We start from the raw sequence: 25380 nt of genomic DNA, 5'->3' as shown, positions 1-25380 counted from the left end.
GACAGAGAGAGAAAGGCTTCCCCTGGAGCTGATGCCCCTGAATTTGGACTTGTAGCCTCCTAGACTATGAGAGAATCAACTTCTTTTTGTTAAAGCCATCCACTCGTGGTATTTCTGTCATAGCAGCACTAGATGACTAAAATAGTGACCCTCTGTAAAACAGAACGAAACACTGCCCGGTCCTGCGCCATCCTCACAATCATTGTTATGCTTGAGCCATTCTTGCAGCCACTGTGTCAATCCATCTCCTTGAGGGTCTTCCTCTTTTTCACTGACCCTCTACTTTACCAAGTCCTTCTCCAGGACTGATCCCTCCTGATAACGTGTCCAAAGTACATAAGACAAAGTCTCGCCATCCTTGCATCTAAGGAAAATTCTTGCTGTACTTCTTCCAATACGATTTGTTCGCTCTTCCGGCAGTCTGTGGTATATATTTTTACATGAAAAAAAACACTAGCATAGCACTCATAGGAAAATATCTCGCCGGTAGAAGGCTCGGCTGGCACATTATTCACACATTATTTGCATAAACATGTGATAACACTTCCTTACTTGTGTGTGTGTGTGTCTGACTGGTTCTTTCTCTGGAGAGCCCTGACTAAGACGGACACCAGAATTTGCATTTTGTTCACAATTACACACTTCCATTTCCTCCTGATCGGCATCTTCCATAATCGGTGCTTCTACTCGGTTTCTGCTACTCAAGAAAATCTCTTTTGAGGAATTTTTAGAACAGAAAAACAAAGTGTCTGTATCTTTTAAAGTATATGCAAAAAGTAAGTTAGATAATTTCTTTATCTGTTACTTAAAAAAAAAAGCAAATGTATCTGAGATTTTTGTTGCAACCAAGTTCCCACTGAATTACTTGATACTTTGGAGAATTTGTCTCAAATGAAAACTGGCTACCTTTTATCCCACTATTACTCAGGTGCTTTTTGGGAGAATTGGTTCACTGACTTGTGGCCACCCAGGAGCGCTGCAGGGTTGATGGTGTTTATGATCCATGAGGTGATTTTACGAAGGACTCTGTACCCTCAGCTCCGGTTCTCCTGGACCCTCCCGTGGAGCCCAGGGATTCCTTGAACCTTGACTCCAGCTCTCAAATATCTCCACTGTCACAATCAGGCTGGCTCCTCCTTTTAATTAGTCATCAGCAGGAACCTCCCTGCAGAATACTGGAAAGACATCTAGAAACTTGTGCTTGTGAACCGACAGAGACGTCACGTGTTTGGTTTTTCTCGTCAGCAACCTCTTCCTAGCCCCCAGAAAGGTCGCTCTAGGGAGGCGCTGATTGTGTAAAAATCTCCCACAGTCTCTGTTCTACAGTCCACCTCATTAGCGCCTATTTATTACTTAAATTCAACACTTTCTCCCCTGAACAAACCATCTTCTAACCCAAATGAATGCTTCTCCTGTAAAAAAGGAGCTTTATAAATGTAAGTCGGCCAAGTATGTGAACAGCCCTGATCTTTTCCTAAAGAGACAGCTTTCCTCACCATCAAACGCGGACACAGAACATGCACATGTAATCGTGGCGTTAGGCGGCTTCCTCCTACCTGTGTGCACACCTGGGGAAGGTGATAACAGGTGTTGGGTGGGCGGGAGTGCCCTGCTTCCAGGTGCGGCTTCGAGCAAATGAAGGTGACTTTGCCTGAGTGAGCTCATTATGAGACTCTTTAGAGCATTTTAAAAGGTCGAACCAGACTTCAGTCTTACAAGGCTTGGAAACAGCAGGGAGATGACTCTGCATAATTGGCTTTCCCACTTATCAACTGGTGTGAAATTGAAAATGACAGACCAGCCCAGAACCATCTCCGGGGACCCCTTCAAACATGACAGTCCTGCTTTGTAAAGTCATCTTTCATTCTCTCTTAGTCCAAAGGGATGAAGTCTTCATGGCAATTTGGAAATACAGTGAATAAAGAAAGAGATGAGTTTCCCGGGTTCTCTGCAGGTTGTAACAAATACATAGTAGCAAACCATCTATAGAGTAAGCCTGTGTCTATCAACTGAAATATCAATCACATAGAAAGTAACTGTGTACAGTATTTGTATAAGAGCCTCTCACTGAACCTACGTCACCTGATACAAGCCTTAAAAGTGGCCATTGAGTCGACTCCAACTCATGACAATTCCATGAGTGTCGGAATAGAACTGAGCTCCACAGGGGTTTCAATGGTGGGTTTTTCAGAAGAAGATCACCAGGCCTTTCTTCCGAGGCACCTCTGGAAGGACTCAAATATCTAACCTTTCCATTAGTAAACAAGTGCATTAACTGTTTGCACCACCCAGGGACTCTGATACAAGCCTCAATGCAATTTAATAAAGAAGTATGGAAAGCTATTTTCTTTTCCATGGATCAATACAACAAGAAGTATAGGCAGTATGGCAGAATAAGGATGTTATGTTGTTGATGATGTTAGGTGCCATCAGGTTGGCTCTGACTCATGTCATGCCAACAACACACTGCCTAGTCCTGTACCATCTTCACCATCATCGGTATGTTTGAGTCCCCTGTTGTGGCCACTGTGCCAATTTATCTCATTGAGGGTTTCCCTCTTTTTCACGGACCCTGCCTGGGTTCTCTCCCACTAATTATCAATGGGAATGCACTTTAAATATGCAAGAAAGACGCAATGATCAAAACGGTAGGTTATATGAGGCTGAAGCCCAATGTCTAATGCTACACAAAGCAACAGTTAAATCCAAAGCTGAGCTGGAATGTTGCCATGCCATGCTGGAAGCTCAAAATACATGTGGAGAAGAAGCCCTGAGTTGGGTTATACTGTAGCTTCCTGAGGGTATCTGGTGATAGACTGGTGCCCAGTTATCGAATACAGGTATAACCAAATCCCGAATGTCTTCCCAGATGCATCAGCTGCTAATTTGTTTTGATGGAAAATTCCCTCATCTGACCCATTGTCCCTGGACCAACAGCACTAGGAGTGGAAGGCTTTGAGCTTGGTCTAGTTGGATAGAGCAAGAGCCTCCTTCCCAGCGGGACTCGCTCTCTGGGGCCTCCAGGGAGCCAGACCGCAGGGCATGTAGTCGCAGGATCTGGGCTGCTGGGAATTGCCTGCCTGCGCCGAGGATGCAGGCACCACGGGCCAGGTGATGCTCAACATGAAGTTATAGTCAAAATTAAAGATGTCAGACAGAGACGAGGACACTTCAGGTGGACGGAAAGGGATGTCACAGATGAGCTAAGCTAGACCCAGACTCAGCTGCCAGAGCCAGGGTGCAGGATGGGGGCGGCGCGCACGGATGGGGACATGGGCGGCACCTACCTCTCCTCGCGGTTCTGCCCCACGCACACCCGGCCCCCGTGGCGCGGTGTGGGGTTGCTGCAGGACCGTTGGCGCACCTGGAAGCCGATCCCACAGGTGGTGCTGCAGGGGGACCAGGAAGTCCAGGGGGTCCAGCCGCCATTCCTGGGGGAGCAAGGGGGCATGCCGTCAGCACTGGCTCTGCCGTCCACCTCTGTACCCATCCCAAGTTCCGGTGTTCCCACGTGGGCCACCTGGTGTGGGCCACAACGGGCCTTGGGGAGCCCATGGGCTGGGCCACGTGGGTCTCAGTGGCTTTGCACTTTTTTTCAGGTGTCTGATTCTACAGTCATGATGGGAAATTTGAGAATGATGTTTCTAAATGCATTACAAATGATTTAAGATGGGGTATGATAGAAACTAAGACACGAAGGAAGAAGAAATAATGCGATTTCACTGAACAGCATTTAGAGATGAATCCTTGTCCAGTCTACAGTTTCATCTGACTTGCATTCTGTCTGCTATAATCTATGAGAAATGCACATTTGGAGCAAATAATCACCTAGAACCCATACACGATGCTGCCTTTAAAAATCGATTAACGTCAGTGAAAAGCTCTCTGACAGCATTCACGTGGGTATATAATGCTGCAACGTGCAAAGCTTTAGAACAAACTTTATTAGCAATGAAGAAAGGATATTTATGTTCAGATCTTTGACCCATTTTCTTGCAAACGGACAAAGATGTAAAGAACATCAATAAGGAGTGAAAATCTCACGTCTATATACGTTAATTTATAGTATAAATAATATTATGAGGCATATGCATAAAAAATATCATACAAAGCACTAGGGACAGCTAGAAATTTTTTTTTTTTGGTTTAATATTGTGTTGTTTTCTTAAAATGTCTGATCCAGAATATTTATAATTTAAATATCTTCCTAGAAGTTTGGTCCAATACTATCTTAAAAAGAACCCTAGGTCATTTACAATACTTTAAGTGCTAAAATATCTGTTAAATCCATTTTAAACTTCTGGGTAGACCATCTCAGTCACTTGGACATTTTTTTACTTCTAAAATTACATATGCATTTCCATGGATATCAGTTAGCTTCATCCATGGGATTTAGATTTCCACTGAAAAAAAACCCACTCATTTATTTGCATTTTTACTTTTATACATTCCTTTAAAACCCAAGGTTCCATAGCTATGCCCTTGAAGCTCTGGGTATAAACAAAAATTAGAATGAATAATTTCTAAAATAATTTCAAATAATTCTTCCGAGAAAATTCTATGTATATTTCATTTCATCTACTTTATTTTCTGAGAGTAGTGATATAAATAAAAATATATAGTGATCACTTCATGTGTGATATTATAATTAAGCTGTTTTATCATTGCTTAAACTAAATCATCACAAACTAAGATCCTTCTATGTTTCCCATCAATCTAATTAGCTAATATCTTACATCCTGCTACCAGTAATTCTTTAAAAGTATCCAAGTAATTTATTGAACTTTATAAAAAACTTAAAAATTAACTTCAACATAAATAGAACAGCACTTTACTGTCAAAGTTTCTTTATATGTGAACAAAATTGTTAGGTTAAAAAGATGCAAAACACTGCTTCTAAAATTGTTCGGAAATGCTTGCCTAAACCTTTTACTAAACATGGCATTTTATGATCTATTCCGTTTGCAGGATATGGAGCATGTTGTATACAGGGAGGCAGATAATTCCCTAAAATCCATCCGTCTCTCTCTCGCTCTCTCTTCTCTCTCATTGTCTCATTATGTCTCTCTCCCCCCGTCTTGGTCACTCTCTCAGGAGGGGTTCTAATGAGCTCTCTTGGTCTGAAGAACCAAGACAACCGACTCACAAGGACAGGCCGTGTGATAGTTTTGTACTCATGCCCAGATGTGGCCTGAGACTTGCTATCTCATTATCCCACGCCACCTAACGGCCAGGTCAGAAGGGAGAAGCCCACAGCTCTCAGCTATTTCTAACCGTCATGTGTCACTGCTGTTGTCAAAAAGAAAGTGACAACTTGAAGAGTGGACTGGTTTAGGTCACTTTGCAACAAACACGATGCTTTACCAGTGAGGGACCGTTAACCATATGTATTCCACAAAGAGATTTTAACAGAGACCTTTCCTCAGACAAGCCAATGATATACTGCCAGTTAGAAATATTTTTCCCAGTCCAATGACAAATGTATGAATAGGTTTAGAATTATCATCTAATCAATAGTTGAAAATCTCCTTTCATGGGTGGTGTGATTTTTAAGTGGTGAGCTCCCTGTACCTCCTCCAGAAAAGGAAAGGCACATGTGACGTATGGTTCCCCAGCCTTCTCCATGTCTAGGTTGAACACCTGGGCGTGTCACCTGGGCACTCTGCGGATGTCACCTTGGTGCTCTATGGGGGTCACCTGGGTGCTCTGTGGGACGCACCTGGAGCAGTTGGCGATCTCCATGCTGGGGCCAGTGCAGGGCCAGCCACCGCACTGTGGGGCCGGGCTGTCGCAGGAGCGGATTCGGCAGAGGCAGGAGCCCACGGCACTGCCATCCGTGTGTGTGCAGGGCGCCCACGGGGACCACGCGCCAAACTGCCCGTCCACGGTGAGGTTCCTGGTCTGGGAGCAGATGCAGGGCAGCACGTCAGAAAGGGCCACCGGTGAGAGAGAGAACAGGTGACAGGTCTCTCACAAGACAATTGGAATGCGTTTGGAATTTTTTGGTATTATAGTTAGGGAAGGATGTGCGAGAAGTATTTCAGCTTAAAAGCAGCAGAGGTCATTGGAAGAGGTGAAAATGGATGAGGAGGAGGAGGAAGAAAAGGAATAGGAGGAGGTGGAAGAGGCGGAGGAGGCGGAGGAAGAGAACGAGGAAGAGGAGGAGGAAGAGAAAGAAGAAAACGGAATGAGGAAGATGAGAAGGAGGAGGCAGCGGCGGCAGGGAAGAAGCAGGAAGGGGGGCAGGACCCTAATGACCTGGCCATCAGGCAGCGCTGTCCACTATCGTGGGCCATCCCAGGAGATCCCAGAGCAATGACCCTCTGCAGGAGATGAACCTGGGCTTCATGTTTTGACAAGGGAGGGGGAGCAAACGACTTTAAGGGGCGGTATTTTCAGCTGGTTCTATTAAATTTCAGAGTTTAGGAACTTGCAAATCAGGGAAGCACCCAGGTCATCAGGCGAGGGCGCTCTGAATCACCATTAACTATTAGTTCCAGAATCTGCCTAGAAAATAGATGCATGCACGAGGGTGCAGGTTCTGCTGCTTTACCTTTTCGTTTAATAATTTCTATATAATTTATAATTTAACAATTTATATGTTGTTGTTAGGTGCCATTGAATCAGTTCCAACTCATAGCAGCCCTATGCACGAGAGAATGGAATACTACCTGGTCCTGTGCCATCCTCAAAATCGTTGCTATGTTTGAGCCCATTGTTACAGCCAGTGTGTCAACCCATGTTACTGTTTTCCTCTTTTTCACTGACCCTCTACTTCACCAAGCATGATGTCCTTCTTCAGGGACTGATCCCTCCTGATAACACATCCATAGTACGTGAGACAAAGTCTCATCATCCTCGCTTCTAAGGCGCATTCTGGTTGTACTTCTTCCAAGGCAGATTTGTTTGCTCTTCTGGCAGTCCATGGTATACTCAATATTCTTTGCCAACACCATAATTCAAAGGAATCCACCAATTCTTCTTTGTTCTTCCTCATTTGTCGTCCAGCTCTTGCACGTGTATGAAGCGACTGAAAACTCCATGGCTTGGGTCAAGCGCACCTTAGTCCTCAAAGTGACATTTTTTCTTTTTAACAGTTTAAAAAGGTCTTTTGCATCAGATTTGCCCAATGCAATATTTCATTTGATTCCTTGACTGCTGCTTCCATGGGCATTGATTGTGGATCCAAGTAAAATGAAATCCTTGGCAACTTCAATCTTCTCTCCGTTTATTGTAATGTTGCTTATTGGTTCAGTTGTGAGAATTTTTATTTTCTTTATGTTAAGGTGTAATCCATACTGAAGGCTGTGGTCTTTGATCTTCCTCAGTAAGTGCTACAAGTTCTCTTTGCTTTCAGCAAGCAAGGCTGTGTCATCTGTTTATTGCAGGTTAAAGAGTCTCCCTCCAATCCTAATGCCACATTCTTCTTCATATAGTCAAGCTTCTCAGATTTGCTCAGCATACAGATTTAATAATTATGGTGAAAGGATACAACCCTGACAGACACCTTTCCTGACTTTAAACCACAAAGTATCCCCTTGTTCTGTTTGAATGACTGCCTCTTGATCTACGTACAGGTTCCCCATGAGCACAGTTAAGTGTTCTGGAATTCCCATTCTTCGCAATGTCATCCATATTTGTTATGAACCACACAGTTGAACGTCTTTGCATAGTCAATAAAACACAGGTAAACATCTTTCTGGTATTCTCTGCTTTCAGCCAGGATCCATCTGACATCAGCAATGATACCCCTGGTTCCACGTCCTCTTCTGAATCTGGATTGAGTTTCTGGCAGTTCCCTGTTGATACACTGCTGCAACTGCTTTTGAATGAGCTTGAGCAAAACTGTCCTTGTGTGTAATATTAATGATATTGTTTGATAATTTCCACATTTGATTGGATCACCTTTCTTGGGAATAGGCATAAATATGGATCTCTTCCAGTCGGTTGGCCAGGCAGCTGTCTTCCAAATTTCTTGGCACAGACGAGTGAGTGCTTCCAGTGCTGCCTCTGTTTGTGGAAACATCTCAGTTGGCATTCCCTCAATTCCTGGAGCCTTGTTTTCCACCAGTGCCTTCAGCGCAGCTTAGACTTTTTTCTTCAGTACCATGGGTTCCTGATCATACGCTACCTCCTGACATATCTCAACACTCGCCAATTCTTTCTGGTACACTGACCACGTGTATTCCTTCCATCTTCTTTTGATGCTTCCTAAGTTGTTGAATATTTTCCCTGTAGAATCCTTCAATATTACAGCTCCAATACTGCAATTAAATACATCCCCTTGTCTGTCAGTTTATTGGACTGTGATGTCTTGTTGGTTGCTGTGATGCTGGAAGCTATGCCATTGGTATATCAAGTACTAGCTGGGTCACCCATGGCAGAAAGCTTTCAGCAGAGCTTCCAGACTAAGACAGACTAAGAAGCAGGGCTTAACCACCTACTTCTGTAAAAAACTGGCCAGTGAAAACCTTATGAAAAATTTATATACTTATATAAAATATTTAATATAAATATACAAACATAAAAATTTATATTTTCTTAGTCCTTCTTACACAGACTTCAGAAATATACCCATCCAGATGAAATCTCTACAATTTTGCTACCTTCTGGGTTTCTGCCAAAGGTACGTGCTTTGTCATACTAAATTTTAAATATTAAACCATAACATAACATGTAGTTTAGTACACGCCAGGTATTGTGCCGCGGGCTGTACATGCGTTATCTTCTTGGATATTCACAACATCCCTGCTATCTAGATTCCACTTTACATATAGGAAGATGGAGGCTCAGATAGGGTAAGCTGTTTGCCCAAAGTCATACAGGCTACAAAAGATCCAAGAATCAGCCCAGAATAGCTGAGTCCAGAGCCCACGACTGCTCCTGGCCACTTTGTTCTGTACTGGGGTTCTTCCATCCTTCTTTGGCCAGAGTCTCAAAGAAATTAGCTTCATGTAACTTTACCCTCAGCTAGGTAAAAGCAAAGTTCTCTTCACCTAGGAAATAACGCATCTCCCACAGCTAAAGGAGATACAATTTCAGTAGTAAACATAAGCCATGACGCATGTTCCATGCGTCCATATTCAGTTCTGTAGTGCCCACTGGCCGAGGATGTGTTCCGCTCGCCAAGCACAGCGCCCTGCCCACACGCTAAGACTCTCACTGCGGTGCAACGTCACGCCAGCAGGGCTACGCTGAAGTCTTGTATTTTTCATTTGGACATTTTTTTCAGAAGTTAAAAGACTTTCCTTTATTTACTTTCAAAGTTTCATGGGAGTAGCTTTTGCTAGAGATTGAAACAAAAGAGGATACTGGACATGTGGGACAGAAGACCTGGCTCTCATTACGACCTGTGTGCGTATCACCCCAAGCCTAAGCCTAGCTCTATAAACAGAACACACAAAGGAAAGATGGCAGCGCCAAAGAGGACTAAGCCAGGCTGCCTTGTGGCCTCTGGTAGGACGGGTGAGCAGGGGCCCTTTATTTAATGTCCCCAAGTCCCACTTCTTCCATCTATAAAATGGAAGCAGCAATGTCTATCGCTGGGGTCTCTGTGAACATTAAATGAGCACCCACTGAATGCTACCTCACACGGCCCTGAGCACACGGTACATGCCCGTGATAACACTACCTCACACGGCCCTGAGCACATGGTACACGCCTGCAATAACGCTACCTCACACGGCCCTGAGCACATGGTACACGCCTGCGATTGGCCCTTCTTCCCTTCTCCTCTGGCGGTGGATTCCATGACAAGGCTCAGGAAAAAGGTCTCGCCTGCCCTTTGGCCACTATGTGCAGGGTGATCACTGGGCCACTGGGCCACCTACCAGCCACTGCTTTGAGGAGACGTTGACAGCTGGGATGACGCCATCCTGTAGGTCAGTGAGTACATCAGAAACACTGGATCAAAGTCCTGCTTCTTTCTGGTTGTAGTTTTAGAGCCCCTTGTCGTCCTTCAGACTCTGCCCTATGCTGTTGCCAGTGCTAAACGCAGAGCTTTGGGTTTGGCCATGAATACCATCTCTTTACACTCTAAACGAGCTGCCGTCGAGAGGACTCTGTTCCTGGCAACCCCGTGTCGGAGGAGAACTGTGCTCCACAGGGTTCTCAGTTGCTCATTTTTCAAAAGTAAATCATCAGGCTTTTCTTCCGAAGGTGGACTTGAACCTCCAACCTTTCGGTTAGCACCTGAGCACTTTCACCGTTTGCACCACCCAGGACTGCCATTCACTCCACAGGTGCCCTTTAAGCAGTAGACGGGGAAGAACCCCGTCGTTGTGGGGATCTTGGGTGTTTATTTGGCCTGAGTGTTTTGCTAGTTATTTCGTACTCTATTTTGGAAGACGGGCTCATTGTATGTTATGTGGTACTGGTAATCATACTCCCATAAAGAACAGGGATGGTATCTGTGCAAGAATAAAGCCCAGGTAGACTCTTAAGACTATACTATTCTTGTAAAACATTACAAGCTATGCAGGCACATATATTATCCTAATCACGCTAGTTATCTCAATTTAGATCTTGCTGAAGCATTTCACATCCCTTAGACTGAGCAATGCCTTCCACCCAAATTTTATAAGCAAACAGAACATGAATCAATACGTCAGTAAACTGTTCCTTCTCTCCAGGACAACACAAGCTTGGACCATTTTTACACAGGGATCTTTGAGAGGAGAAGGAGTCTTCTGTAAGCCCCTACGTCCCTGGGAAGGTTTCTGGGGTTCCCATCTCCAGCTTGAACCTCTGGGGAGCAGAGGGTCTCACCCACAGATGGAGGCTGACCTCCTCATCATCAACTCCTTGGAACTCCTCCTGAGCTCACGGTAACAGGCTCCCTCTTTCAGTCTTCAACCTGGGTTTTTACAGGGGGCATATGATGCTTTAGTCTTATTTGAAAATTGCCCAGCTGATAAAGCTTGAGTTCCTTTGCACTAAAGATAAATGAGTAAGGATAGAAAAATATTTGGCCGATGACAAGTTGCCTTTGTAAAATTGTTTTGGTATTTTAACATCTTTGAACTCAGCTGGCGTCAGGTCAACCTGTGTCTTTCCGTTGTTGCTGGTTTTAGTTGCTGTCGGTTCGGCTCTGACCCAGGGCGACCCCGCGGACAGCAGAACCAGCGTCGTCCAGCCCTGTGCTGTCTTCACAGTCATTGGTGTGTTGGACGCCATTGTTGCGACCACTGTGAATTTTGTGTGCCTTCTCACCTAAGGGCTCATCTTCTAGCACTGTATCGGACAATGTTCTGTGTGATCCCTGGGGTTGTCATTGGCTGATTTCTGGAAGTAGATCACCAGGCCTTTCTTCCTAGTCTGTCTTAGCAGCACATAAAACAGTTGTCTGTTATATAACTAATGACAGCTCAGATTTGAGGACACAGCGTAGATTTGTCAAAAAAAAAAAAAAAAATCAAGCCCTTCTTTCATTTCAGTCAAAAGTAAAAAACATAGAAGCAAATTACATTTAAAAATAATTTTTAAAAATAACTAAGTCTAGACTGCTCTGCATAAAAGCCAATAATTTTCATCCAGCTGATCTTCTTCTAAGAGATAGATTTTTAGAAAGGGATGTGTGACAAAAGTAATAGGTCATACGAGATTTGCTAGCGTCTGTTTTCCGTATGGTAGCTTATGTGAATCAGAACAGAATATATGGTTTCCTTTTATGTGTTTTGCTCAAAGGGACATAATTTTCTCTGTTATTGGAGGTTTTGCAAATTCTTATCAAAAATATATCTTGATACACGACAAAATACACTGGGTGAGAGAATATGGATACTTCAATACGACGAAATCACCGTGTGTCAGAGAAACAGACCCTGTTACATGTGTTTTATGGGGACACTGGTGGTTCAGTGGTAGAATCCCACCTTCCACGTGGGAGACCCGGGTTCGATTCCTGGCTAATGCACCTCTGCTGTGCAGCCACCACTCATCTGTCAGTGGAGGCTTGTGCTACGATGCTGAAGAGGTTTCAGCAGAGCTTCCAGATGAACACAGACTAGGAAGAAAGGCCTGGCGATCTACTTCCAAAAATCAGCCAGTGAAAGGAGTCCAGTCTGCAACTGCTCATGGGGATGGGACAGGACTGGCAGCATTTTGTTCTGTCGTGCGTGGGGTCGCCTTCAGTGGTGGGGGGGTGACTTGACAGCAGCTACAACACTGTGTGATCGTTGACAGTAAATGAGGGACCGCGTGTCCGTTCTGGGTGAACATAACGGTTGTATCTTCAAAGCACAGACGTGGGAGGGGGTGGCGCTGACCTCAGGGCAGGACCACAGGACCCTCTGACGACACTAGATCCGACAGCAGACACTGTCCCCCAGCAGCAGGCGTTCGCTTGAGTGACAACCCTCCGGGCACTTCAGACATATACTGCATCATCTCCATTTGTGACTGCAGAAACGTCCCAGACACGGATGTGTCATGAACCCAGCGGGTGGGTGTGTGTCGCCTTCCCATAAGCAGCACCCCTCAGACATCCACTGAACCAAGCCCGGGACCCAGATGGGCACTCCCACCGCGTACGACAGCTGCTGCCACCTTCTGCCCTTTTCAGTGTTCCAGTCCAGGGCAAGGGTCTGCAGAAGATCGCTGATGCCTCTAATGGGCACGGCGCCTACTTAGAGCTAGTCTGCATGTGACACTGTATACTTTTTCTAGCTGCACAGAACTTGAGGTGAACGCTTTCTGCTCTTTGTGTGTCACTGAACAAGGAGAAGAGACTGCCACAGACGTGGCTGTTTTTCTAACCAATTTCAAGAGACGCTGCAGAGAAGTTTTCTTCTAAAATCAGAGATCTGGAGTTTAATAGAGGAAAGACCAACAGCTGACCCCTTCCCAGCTGTTCACAGCCTGACCGGTGACACCAAAGGCACTGTCCCAACATTAGGGACATGATACTGGTGTTAATATCCTAGCCTTCAACATGGCCTACTGCCTGACTTTCCTGCTTAGACTGTGAAGGACGGGCTTCTGCAGGTTCATGGTTACATCCTAGGGAGACCAGGGTCCTTGACTGGAGACGGAGCAGCTCAGATGCCTAGGGCGCCCCACCGCATCACGAGACAGCAATGATGTCCAACAGTGAGCACGCTGCTTCTCTCTGCACCTCTGTTTTGCAGAAATACCAAAGACCTGGTCGTCACAGGGGCCAGCAGTGATGTGCCCACAAAGTGATTTGGTAACTTTTCAATAACTGGAAGCTGATAGCTGTGGCTCATGTTCTCCGAGAACAGGAAAGTTTTGGAGTTAGTGGAATAAGGATTATAAAGACATAAAAAACTGGTTCCCGTGAGTGAGGCCCCACACAGATTACCAACAGGAACTTTGGAATCTGCTTTTCTTGGATTCAGAGAGCATGGATCGGGAAGCAGGGGCCTTCTCCTCTTTCCCCAGGGCCCAGTGTGGGAAGGGGCACGGGGCCACTTCTCACAGACTTTCCGTGCCCCGGAGCCGCACTGATGAGGTCCCGTAAGACTGGCAGTGGTGATTCCCTTCAGTCTGTTCTTCTAAAAGCTCTACTGTGTATCTCAGCGTCTGGGTTTATACCCCCAGGAGAATTCGTGGGCGTAAATTCCTCACTCACCAACGCTGCGAAGGGTGGGAGAGTTCACCCAAGCTCTGGAGACAAAGGCCCAAGAATGACGCAGAGATGTTATCCTCCATAAAGACACAAGCGTCTCTCCCAAGACATTTCTCTTCAATACAGACCGAGAGCTCATGAACAGCACCTTGCAAGGTGCTTGCTCGAGCTCAGAGCTGACGGGCGTTAGAGCGCAGAAGATCTGCAGCGAGGCTCACCGTGACCCACAGGAAGGTGTGGGGCACCGTGCGGTGGGGCTGGGGTAACAGGAGAGCTGCGCCCCTGTGTGAAGGTCTTGGGGCACTTGTAGGGCACACACAGATGAATGAAAGGCTCACCGTGACCATGGGAAGGCATGGGCACAGCACCGTGAGGCCGGGGTAACAGGAGAGCGGGCACTTACAGGACATGCGGAGACGTTCTGCTCCCACTGCGCCATGCTCAGGCTCTCCTCCAGGCTGGTACACTTCTTCAGCGCCACGTCCCAGCCGCAGTATGGGTCCTGGGCCCCGATGCAGGCGCTGCAAACACACACCACAGGGTCAGTGGGACGACGCCCTATCTACTCCATGCCCAGCTTTTGCATGCCTATGAGGTTATGGAAAAGACCATTCCGTGTCTACTTTTATTGGAAGGAGCCCTGGTATCCAAAAGGTTGGAGGTTCGAGCCCACCCAAAGACTCCATGGGAGAAAAGATCTGGCGATCTGTTCCCATAAAGATTACAGCCTTAGAAACCCCATGGGGCAGTTTTCCTCTGACCTACAGAGTTGCTATGAGTGGGAATTGACTCGACTGCACCCAATAACAACAACTTTTATTTACCATTATCTAACAGATATCTTTAATTTTTGTGCATAATCTTCCCATTTCTTTTAAGTCTCCACGTACAGTTCTATGCACAGGTTCCATATGAGCAGAGTTAAGTGTTCTGGAATTCCCATTTTTTGAAATATTATCTATAATTTGTTATGATCCACACAGCTGAACGCCTCCACCTAGCCAGTAATTAAGAAATAGACTAACAGAACTACCCAAATTTTCCTGTTACCTCACTATTGTGTGCAGTTGTCTCAGTCCGCGGTGTTGCTATGGGAACAGACAGATACGCGAGCAGAACTGGAAGCTGCAGACATGGCTGAGCAGCAATGCTTGCAGACTTTAAACGACTCCCCCAGACTGTGCAAAAGCCACGTTCCAAATGTCCATATTATTTCTACTATAACCATATGGTAGTGGTAGCTATCAGGTTATCTGTTCATGAATTATACTTTCCCTACTTCCAGAAGAATGAACAAATAAGTCTTAGAAGAAATACAACCAGAACGATCCTTAGAAACGAGGACAGCAAGACTTTCCATCTCACTTATTCTGCACAAGTCATCAGGTAAGACAGACTTGTTCGTTCTTCTGGCAGCTCATGGTATATTCAATATTCTTCGCCAACACGATAACTCAGATGCTCCAATTCTTCTTCGTTTGTTGCATCCGTTTGTTGAAACATCTAACTTGGTAATATGTCGATTCCTGGAGCCTCGTTTCTTGCCAATGCCTTTAATGCAGCTTGGACTTCTTCAGTACCATCGGCTCTTGGTAATATGCTACTACCTCCTTAGAAGCCAAGGATAGTGAGATTTTGTCTCACGTACTTTGGGCTTGATATCAGCAGGGACCAGTCCCTGAAGTAGGACATCATGCTTGGTAAGGCAGAGGGTCAGCGAAAGAGGAAGACCCTCAACAAGAGGGACTGACATAGCGGCTGCAACAATTGGTCATACACAGCAACAATTGTGAGGATGGCGCAGGACAGGGCAGTGTTTCCTTCTATTGTGCACAGCATCATTATGAGTTGGAACTGACTCAATAGCACCTAACAACATCAGGAAACACCAATGGCTAGAAAATGATATCATGGCTGGCAAAGCAGAGGGTCAGCTAAAATGAGGGAAACGCTCAGTGAGATGGATTGACACAACAGCCACAGCAATGGACTCAAACACACCAGTGATCACGGAGATGGCACAGGACTTGGCAACGTTTCCTTCTGTTGTATGTAGGGTATCCATGAATCGGATCCTACTCAACAGCAATGTAACAACAACAATGACAATTCCAAAGAAGATCTGAGGCTTCTTATTCCCAAGCACCACGTTGCCATATACTTCAGAATCGATTCTTTGACTTTAAGAGTTGCATTAATAACATTATCTTACTAGAAATATGACGGGCAAATATTCCAAGAAGTAGACAGAAACATTGCTGAGGAATGCATCTGAAGACATCCACCAGTGCTGCCATATGTAAATCCAATAGGAACATATACTTTCTTAGGTTTCCTCTTCTGCAAAAGTGGAATGGCACTACCTAACTCACAGAGCTGTACTAAATAAGAAAAAGAAATTTCTTCACATGGGGAAAAATACAGCTATGTTAATTAATCCCTAAATGGAATTACAGATCACGATATGTTGTAATTTTCCGGAGTGTGTGAAAATGTTTAGTACAGACAATGCTAATGCCGTGAATGCCATGGGCTTTTTACTTAATAAAGCAATGTGAAACACATGATGTACTTCATTAAATTGTGCAATGCATTTCGGCTACACATTTGGATCAATTAGAAAAGATTCTTTTGACTTCTTGTGTGCAAGGGGCAGTGGAATGTGCTGAAGACACAAAGAAGAACACAAATGAACTTACAGTCTAGAGAGGGTAGAAGAACTCATTCACGAATGTTACTTAACCACACAACATGCAAAGACCATACCAGCTGCAGTGGAGTCAACTCTGACTCATGGCAACCCCATGGGTCTTACAGTACAACTGTGCTCCATAGGGTTTTCAATGGCTAATTCTCGGAAGTAGATTGTCAAGCAGTTCTCCGAGGTGTCTCTTGGTGGACTTCAACCTCCAACCTTTCAGTTAGCAGCTGAGTACCTTAACCATTTGCACCACCCAGGGACTCCAATGATACAACATAGTAAGAGATAAATATTAAGCAAGAAGCCCAGACAACTGGCCCTACAGGAGTCAGAGGAGAGAGGTGACTCGGAAGGGGTTCCAGAAGAGGTGAGGGTTCAGGTAGCTTTTGAAGGAAGACTAAGATTTCTCTGAGTCAGAAGAACGTCTCTGGCCACAATGTTCCCAGAAAGGACGGCGCGAAGGTCATACCATGATCAGGGAGATGAGCAGAGCTATGTGGCTGGCTTTGAAGAAGTGTGATGACATGAATAGAATGTTGGGGTGTCCCTTAAGCAACAGAGATATGGCCGTGGTGTATAGGACGTTCCAGATAGTGAAACCTACTAGAGGTTCAATTTATAACCCCCATGAAGACCTGAGGTGTAACCACAATTGCAATGACATCATTTTAAGGTGGGATGCATGCCAAATAAACAAAGAGAATCATGACTAAAAGGTACCTGTCTATACTCATCTTGCATATTTTGCTAAAAGCTTTCAATAGTTCATGTTACATGCTATGCAGTGTAGATGGAGTTCATGAAATAGTTTCAATTACTGGCTAGATCTTGATATATTAAAAATCTATTCACTATTGGCTTATCATTAAGTGACATTGATTTTAAAATACATTGACCAATTTTCACATTTCAATTTGCTTTTAATATTAAGTTTAAATAATTGATATGTACTGTAAGTAACACTAAGCAAATGGTTTTGAGTTAAAATCTTAATAGGTGGATAAAATCTTCAATGTTTCTTGAAAAATCTGTTCTAAAACTGAACCAGACTGATATAAATTTTACAATGAAGCACTTAGGGGAAAATTAATTTTAAAAAAATAGGGAAAAGAGCAGAGGGCATTTGAAGTAAGCAAACCAAATGTGCATTCTGGAATCTAGTGATTCTGCCTGACTTGGGGTCGCAGTCTTGGTCTCTGATCAAGTGCAGACAGCCCCATGTGACCTGTTCCTCACATACAGATTCCTGAGCTGTTTGTCTTGGCTTCCCCGGGGTCCCAATCCTCTGTCATAATCCCAGTCATCTTGTCCTGAACTGTTTTCTAGGACAAACATACAAGCTTTCTGGAAAGGCCAAGTCTGCCCCCAAGATGAAGATCTCCATGGAAGGTAACCTCAGCTTTGGTGAGTTTGGTACATAAGAACCAGAACCAGAACAACAGTAGGCACAGGGAAGACCAGGGGCCAGCGTGAGTCCTTCACAGGTGAAGGGGGATAGAGGCGTCATGGGAGTTGAGACCAGGGAAAGCCATGTCTGTATGCAGAGAGGGGAGAGAAGACTCACTGGTCACGTCATTCAGGGACATGCCCTCACAGAGAATATTGGTGTCTTGTATTCTCTGTTCTATAAAAGAAAGGTAACTATAAATACTTCCCAGAGTCCCTCTCCTCCCCAGATGATGAAGGATAAAAATGAAGACACAATTAATCTTTGACCCGTGCCATATGTCTTTAAGGGAAACTCACCCGTGAAAGGGGTTTAGTGGACAGAACCACAGGGAGTGTTGAGGGTCAGCGTGTCAACAGGTGCACGGGGCAATGGTGCCCAGGAATCCACTTTAATCCTTACACAAAGCCTCAGAGGACAATAAGTCCAGAGGAAAGATTATATTATCCTGTTTCATTATAATTCATCCAACTTAACAGTTTGCTCACAGTTTAGTGGATCAGGCTTCAGGCTGAGGAGTCCTCCCTGGAGAACAGCCTACCCAGAGAGGAGCACCACCCACCTGAGGACAACTATCTGGAAACAGTCACAGCAGGTGTGGTGTCCACCTGAATCTGGATCTTGGGTGCCCTCCCTCTGCAAAGGTAAGCCCTTGGCTCTCCGTCCGTGCTTGAGTCTCAGCCCTTCTGTGTTAGTTAGACACAAGTTCACTTGATCCAGGCATGACCGAACATCCGCTGAAGGGTGCACTGGCCCATCGGACGGGACGTGCTGACTTCACTCAGACATGCACACAACGTGCTCACGGCAGAGTCACACAAACTACCAGAAGACTCGTTTGTCCAGACGGACCAGAGACAATCTACTGAAGGAGCAGAATTTGACCCGAGGGACGCTGTACAGTGCACTTAACACTGCATCTCTCAGACAGTGAGAAGTTGTTTAAAGGCAAAAAAGCAAATTCTTGACCAATCTGTTTGCCTTTGGTTTGTCCAGAGCCAGCTGTTGTAGGGTTGGCTCCAACTCATGGCAATCCCATGTGTGTTAGAGTAGAACAATGCTCCACAGGGTTTTCAGTGCTGATTTTTCAGCAGTAATCTCCAGGCCTTTTTTCCAGGGCACCTCTGGGTGGAATCAAATCACAAACCTTGTGGTTAGCAGCTGAGTGCATTAACCATTTGCACCACCCAGGAATTCTTTAGTTTGTCCAGAGTCACTATGAAATGCACCTGAGCTATGTAAAAAAAGGTAAAACACACGTACAAGAACAATTTGGCTTTTTTCTTTCTTTGTTTTTGACTTCCGTCTGGACAGAGGTGTATTTTGAAGCCCAGCCTTCAGCCGAGTGTGCAAAGTGAATAGAGCACCCACAACAATGCCGCTCAGAGGGACCCCTCTACACAGGACTGTGCAAGCAGGAACAGAAGGAGCCAGCTGGTACTGGAGTCCCACCACATGCCAGGCCCACTGCACAGTCTCTGTGCCTCGGCCTCCTGTAACACACTTGGGTGGAACACACACAGGGGGAGAGACATTTGAAGAAGCTGAGTCACTCGCTCATAACTACACACCAATCTAAGTCCCAGCCAGGACCCACTAGAACACAGAGCTTTCGACCCTTTTGAATACAAGCTGTTTCTCAGACACATTGCTGTTGTTGTTGTTGTTAGGTGCTGTCAAGTCAATGTCGACTCATAGGGACCCTATGCACAAAAGAACGAAACACTGCCCAGTCCCGCACCATTCTCACAATTGTTGTTATGCTTGAGCCCATTGCTGCAGCCACTGTGTCAGTCCATCTCATTGAAGGTCTTCCTCTTTTTCGATGACCCTCTGCTCTACAAAGCATGATGTCCTTCTCCAGGGACTGGTCTCTCCTGATAACATGTCCAAAGTACATGAGATGAAGTCTCGCCATCCTTGCTTCTAAGGAGCATTCTGGCTGTACTTCTTCCAAGACAGATTTGTCCTTCCTTCTGGCAGTCCATGGTATATTCAATATTCTTCGCCAACACCGCAATTCAAGGGCATCAATTCTTCTTCAGTCTTCCTTATTCATCATCCATCTTTCACATGCGTATGAGGTGGATGAAAACATCATAGCTTGGGTCAGGCCCACTTAGTCTTCAAGGTGACATCTTTGCTTTTGAACACAATAAAGAGGTCTTTTACAGGAGATTTGCCCCATGCAATGTGTCGTTTGATCTCAGACACATGGGAATGGCTATTTCCTTAAGATTCACTCCATTCCTGTGGACTCCACTGCCAACAAACTCTGAGGGGAAGTCGGTGTATCACCCAGTCCAAGGTGCCATGCTCAGGACGACTCTGGTGTGGGGTCTGGAGCTGAGAGAACTGCTGTGGCCTGAACTTTCCCACAGTGTTTTACAGAGATTCACATCAGGGAGCTCAAGCAGGAGGCCCGTGCAGTAGACACCAAACAGTAAAATCTTGCCATTATGAGTTCTATTAGTTCTGTTTTTCAACTGAAGTACAAAAGATTGATAATGACACCAATTTTCAAGTTTTATGCGAGTGACATTTTAGAACACAGATAGCCATTTAGGGAACATGGATACACTGTCTTGGGAAACAGAGCAGAAAGCTGAACTGAAACTGTTGGCTGGCCGGTGCACAGCTCAAGACAGACAAGACACTATAGCAGAGGATTTGGCCTGTGGAACAATTTTAGTGCGATGTCTTGTACTTATAAGCTCATTCCCCATTGTAACAAAAGTATGATTACAATAAAAGATCTGGCAAAAAAAAAAAAGAGAATAATGAAGTGCACCCACAGTCCTTAACAGAGGCGTAGAGCAGGGTTGAGCACTGCAGAAGGCTGGGAAGAGGCAAAGCTGGAAATAATGGTACTGGGTGACTCCACAAGATGGCGCCCATATGTTTTCTTTTCTTCTATTGTCTACTTGGATCAACGCAATGTTTACATCATTGCCAGAGGGGAATTTACCAGGAAACTCGGAAGGTTAAACTTCTTCAGGAGACTCTCTAAGGCCCTGTGGTTGGCCCTGGCATTTTGTGTTCATTATTTGGTATTCTTTTCCTTAGCGAGGGCCCCTCCCAAACTGGGTAAGCTTCAGACCCCACAACACTCCATCTGCCCCCAATTATCACAGAGCAGACTGCAGTAGGACTCACGTTTGCTAACTTACGTGTCGAGTTAAGGCAGGCTCATGCCCCGCCTCGTGTGCCATCCTGAGGGTGCCTTTTCCACCCCCCCGGGTTGTTTGTGTCACCTTGCCACATGGCTGGGGACACTGTGAGGCCCAGGCCCACACTGCCCCTGTGGTGATATGCTCTTCACAGAGTCGTAATTAGCATGTTGGGATATGTAACCCCAGTTTTTTTTCCTCTCCTGTTTAAGTAACTGTAATGATTGCATCTGTAATAATGTGTTGCTTTCTTCCGTTAAGATTATATCATACATATGAGTTCATAATCATTTATTGGTGTGATGGTTAATGTTATGTGTTGCCTTGGCTAGGCTGTGATTCTTGGTGGTTTGGCAGACACTGGACTGGGTGCTCTTCCATAATGTGATATAATGTAATCATCTTCCATGATGTAATCTGATGTGAGCAGCCAATCAGTTCAAAGAGAAGTTTCCTTGAGGATGTGGCCTAACTCCAGAATATAAATGAATGTTCTGGCAAAGTTTGCTCTCTCTCTCTCTCAATCCTGCACTCTTCTTCTTGCCTGACCTCCGGTTCCTGGGACATAAGCCAGCAGAAGTCTCCAGCCTGCCACCTGACCTGCAGATTTTGGACTCACCAGCCTTTACAGTTGTGTGAGCCATTTCCTTTCAGTAAATTTCTCTCTCTCTGTTATACACACACACACACATGCTTCACTGGTTTTACGCCTCTAGAGAACCCAGACTAATAGCTTAAAAAATAATTGGACAGGAACATCAGGCTGGGAGATCAGATCCTAGTGTAGTCCAGGATCAGACTTTAATGATAAATTGATTTGGAGATTAAGTTGAGTGTAAGGTATTTCTAAAGGTCCTTAGCTTGAATTCACAAACCATATGCTGGACATTTAATCTATTGCAGAATTTCACACAAGACTCCGAGTCCCACGAGGGAGGCAGGCAGGCAGGGCTGCCCGTGTGTCTCTGTACACCCAGGGCCTGGCTCAGTGCTTGGCATGGATGAAGTTCGATAAATACACGATGAATGAGTTAACTAACGTCTTTGAGAGGGTCAAACAACACCAATGCAAATGAAAATTCAAGACACTGAGATCTAGAAAACATAAATTCAGGTGGAGGGGAGAAGATTTACGGTGCTTTGTAAAATGGGCACCTGTCAAAATGCCCTTCTCAACATTGATGTGAGCAATAACTGGACATCCAAGGGTGCTGTCTTAGTTTTTTCTGGGGCTTCTGTAACAGAAGCACCCCAAGTGGGTGGCTTTAAAGACAGAAATTTATTTCCTTACAGTTCTGGGGGTTAAAAGTCCAAATCAGGGTCTCGGCTGAGTTGATTACTTCTGTGGGCCTCTCCCTAGTTCCTGGCGTCTGCCTTCAGTCCTTGGTTCCCTGGCATCTGCCTTCAGTCCTTGGTTCCCTGGCGTCTGCCTTCAGTCTGGTCCCCTGGCGTCTGTCTTCCTCCTCTGTGTCTCTGTGTCTAATCTGCTCTTTCTATAACTCAGCGTGATTAGGTTCAGAACCCACCCTACTCTGGAATGACCACATTAATATAACAGAAGAACACCCCTATTCCCAAACTGGGTCATATTTACAGACACAGGGGTTAGGGTCTCAACACACGTTTGCGGGGACACAATTCAATCCATAAGAGATGTCTTGCTGGTGAAGAAGAACCCTGTGGGAATCCCAAGACTTCTAAGCTGTGTGTGTTTCTCCCACTGGGAAGACGCTGTCCTTTGAGAATACTTAATTAATAAAGGTGCCGACCTATTAACTCCACCATTTAAAACTCTGCCCTTTCAGGCAATAAAGACTCTGAAGTTACCTAATTTCCATACTAATTTTTTTAATGAGGTGTTAATTTCATCGACTAAATGACACTATTAGAGCCCAACCAAATTAAAAATGACCAGACACAAGCTCACTCAAATGGAGACGAAGCCTTTCTTTCTTTTTTAAATGGTTCCATTTTCCCCTCCAGTTTTACAAAGCAAAATTTGAAAATCGCGACTCTTCTCCTTTCTGTTTAGGCTGAGATTCTTCCAGTTCCCAGCTTTTCTTCTCTCCTCATCTAGTCCTGAGCGTTTCGCAGCTTTGAGCCCTGGTGGCTCAGTGGTTAAGAGTTCAGCTGCTAACGCAAAGGTCGGCAGTTCGAATCCACCAGCTGCTCCCTGGAAACCCTATGGGACGTTCTACTCTGTCCTACAGGAGTGCTCTAAGTCGGAATCGACTAGACAGCAATGTGTTTGGTTTTTGGTTTTTAGATGCATCTTCTTGTGGTGTCTAGTACGTCTGTCCTCCTCCTTGTCAGATACCACTCACAAGGGATTAGGACCCATCCCATTTCAGTGTGACCTTTTTAACTTAACCAACAACGTCATCAAACAGCGTATATCCAAACAAGGTCACAGGTACAAGGGTTAGGACTTCAACATATCTTTTTGGGCGATATGATTCAACCCATAACACCCACCACTGCGTCGCCAATGCCGAGCCATGCCATCCATGCTCAATGACAACACTCCACGGAGCCCCCTCAGAGAAGAACAAAGGCTGTGGTGTGCACACAGCAGCCATGAGAACTGGTGCTCAAGTCCTGGGATTGTCATTGCTACTCATCCCACAACGGGGCTAAGGGCTGGGACAGAATGTCCATTTGCTCACCTTGAAAGGAGCTGGTGTTATCAGTAATGACAACTAGGAGTCATGGGCAACCCGATGCCCCAGGGGCTGATGAAAGGTTATCATTAGTCTCTGTAATGCTTACACCTAATACCTTATGGAAACCCTGGTGGCGCAGTGGTTAAGAGCTACAGCTGCTAACCAAAAAGGCCAGCAGTTCGAATCCACTAGCTGCTCCTTGGAAACCCTATGGGGCAGTTCTACTCTGTCCTATAGGGTCGCTATGAGTCGGAGTTGACTTCATGGCAACAGGTTTGGTTTTTTTTTTTAATACCCTATGAGGTAGGTATTTGTTCCCATGTTTTAGATGACAAAATAGAGGCATTGAGAGGTTGTCACTGGCTACAGATCTCACACAGCTCCACATGCCATTCCATCCGATCCTCACTGAGTATGGTTGGAATAAAAAAGGAAGGGAGGCTAGCTTGGAGAGAGCAGAAACTTACCCCAAATCCCCCATTTAGAAAGAGACAGCTTTAGAATTTAGACAGACCCATCTGACCACATAGCCCATAGCTATGAAAGCAGGGTTCTCCTTGTTCAGAACTGGTGTCTTAACAAGTAATGGTTTTTCAGAGTCTTTAAAGTTTTTTGTTGCTGATTTTAGGTAACTGCAGTCATTTTGCAGGTAGGAAAACAACAACATTTCACCTGCTTGAGTTTGAAATTTTTGAAATGTTGCTCTAGGTGTTTTGTAAAGTAACATTGAGAAATACCACATCACTTAGTTACCTAGAGCTGTTGTAACAGAAATATAACAAGTGGGTGGGTTTTAACAATGGAAATTTATTGTCCCATAGTTTTGGAGGCTAGAAGTCAGTATCAGGGCACTGGCCCTAGGGGAGGTCTATCCTTGTTGGTAGCCCCCAGCGTTCCTTAGCTTCTACACGGGCCTCCCATGGCCTCGTCCCTCATGAGTGTCTGTGTCTTTTTCCCCTTTGCATAAGACATCACTCAGAAGGGATTAGGACCCACCCCACTCTGGTATGACCTCATTAACATAAGAAAGGAAAACTCCTTATTTCCAAGCAGAGTCACATTCACAGGAACAGGGGTTAGAATTTCAACATTTGCTTTGGGGAGACAAATTCAATCCATGTTGCTCTTGTTGTTGGGTGCCATCGAGTCAGTTCCGACTCATAGCGACCCTATGTACAACAGAAAGAAACAGTGCCTGGTCCTGCGCCATCCTCACAATCATTGTTATGCCTAAGCCCATTGTTGCAGCCCTGTGTCAATCCATCTCATTGAGGGCCTTCCTCTTTTTCGATGACCCTCTACTCTACCAAGCATGTTGTCCTTCTCCAGGGACCGGTCCCTCCTGATAACATGTCCAAAGTATGTGAGATGAAGTCTTGTCATCTTTGCTTCTAAGGAACATTCTGGCTGTATTTCTTCCAAGACAGATTTTTTTTTGTTCTTCTGACAGTCTATGTTATATTCAATATTCTTCGCCCACACCACAGTTCAAAGACATCAATTCTTCTTCAGTCCTCCTTACTCATCATCCAGCTTTCACATGCACATGAGGTGACTGAAAACACCATGGCTTGAGTCAGGCGCACCTTAGTCTTCAAGGTGACATCTTTGATTTTGAAAGAAGTCTTTTGCAGCAGATTTACCCATTGCAGTGCGTCTTTTGATTTCTTGACTGCTGCTTCCATGGTCATTCACTGTGGATCCAAGTAAAATGAAATCCTTGACAACTTCAATCTTTTCTCCAGTTGTGAGGATTTTTGTTTTCTTTGTGTTGAGGTGCAATCCATACTGAAGGCTGTGGTCTTTGATCT

At 45.1% G+C, this 25380-nt stretch overlaps 1 protein-coding gene across 1 annotated transcript in view; it reads right to left on the bottom strand.

The window, feature by feature from the left end:
* SEMA5A (semaphorin 5A) overlaps positions 1 to 25380 on the bottom strand; it is a 332779-nt gene that overhangs the window by 79019 nt on the left and 228380 nt on the right. Inside the window, exons 11-13 of the mRNA XM_004380268.1 lie at positions 13992 to 14109; positions 5720 to 5901; positions 3288 to 3431 (exon numbers count right to left, since the gene is read on the bottom strand). Coding sequence (XP_004380325.1) covers positions 3288 to 3431; positions 5720 to 5901; positions 13992 to 14109 — 444 coding nt within the window. The remainder of the gene's footprint in view (positions 1 to 3287; positions 3432 to 5719; positions 5902 to 13991; positions 14110 to 25380) is intronic.

The sequence above is a fragment of the Trichechus manatus genome, unplaced genomic scaffold (assembly GCF_000243295.1).
Source record: "Trichechus manatus latirostris isolate Lorelei unplaced genomic scaffold, TriManLat1.0 scaffold00072, whole genome shotgun sequence".
Lineage (NCBI taxonomy): Eukaryota > Metazoa > Chordata > Mammalia > Sirenia > Trichechidae > Trichechus > Trichechus manatus.
This window is presented reverse-complemented; position numbering and strand designations above follow the sequence as displayed.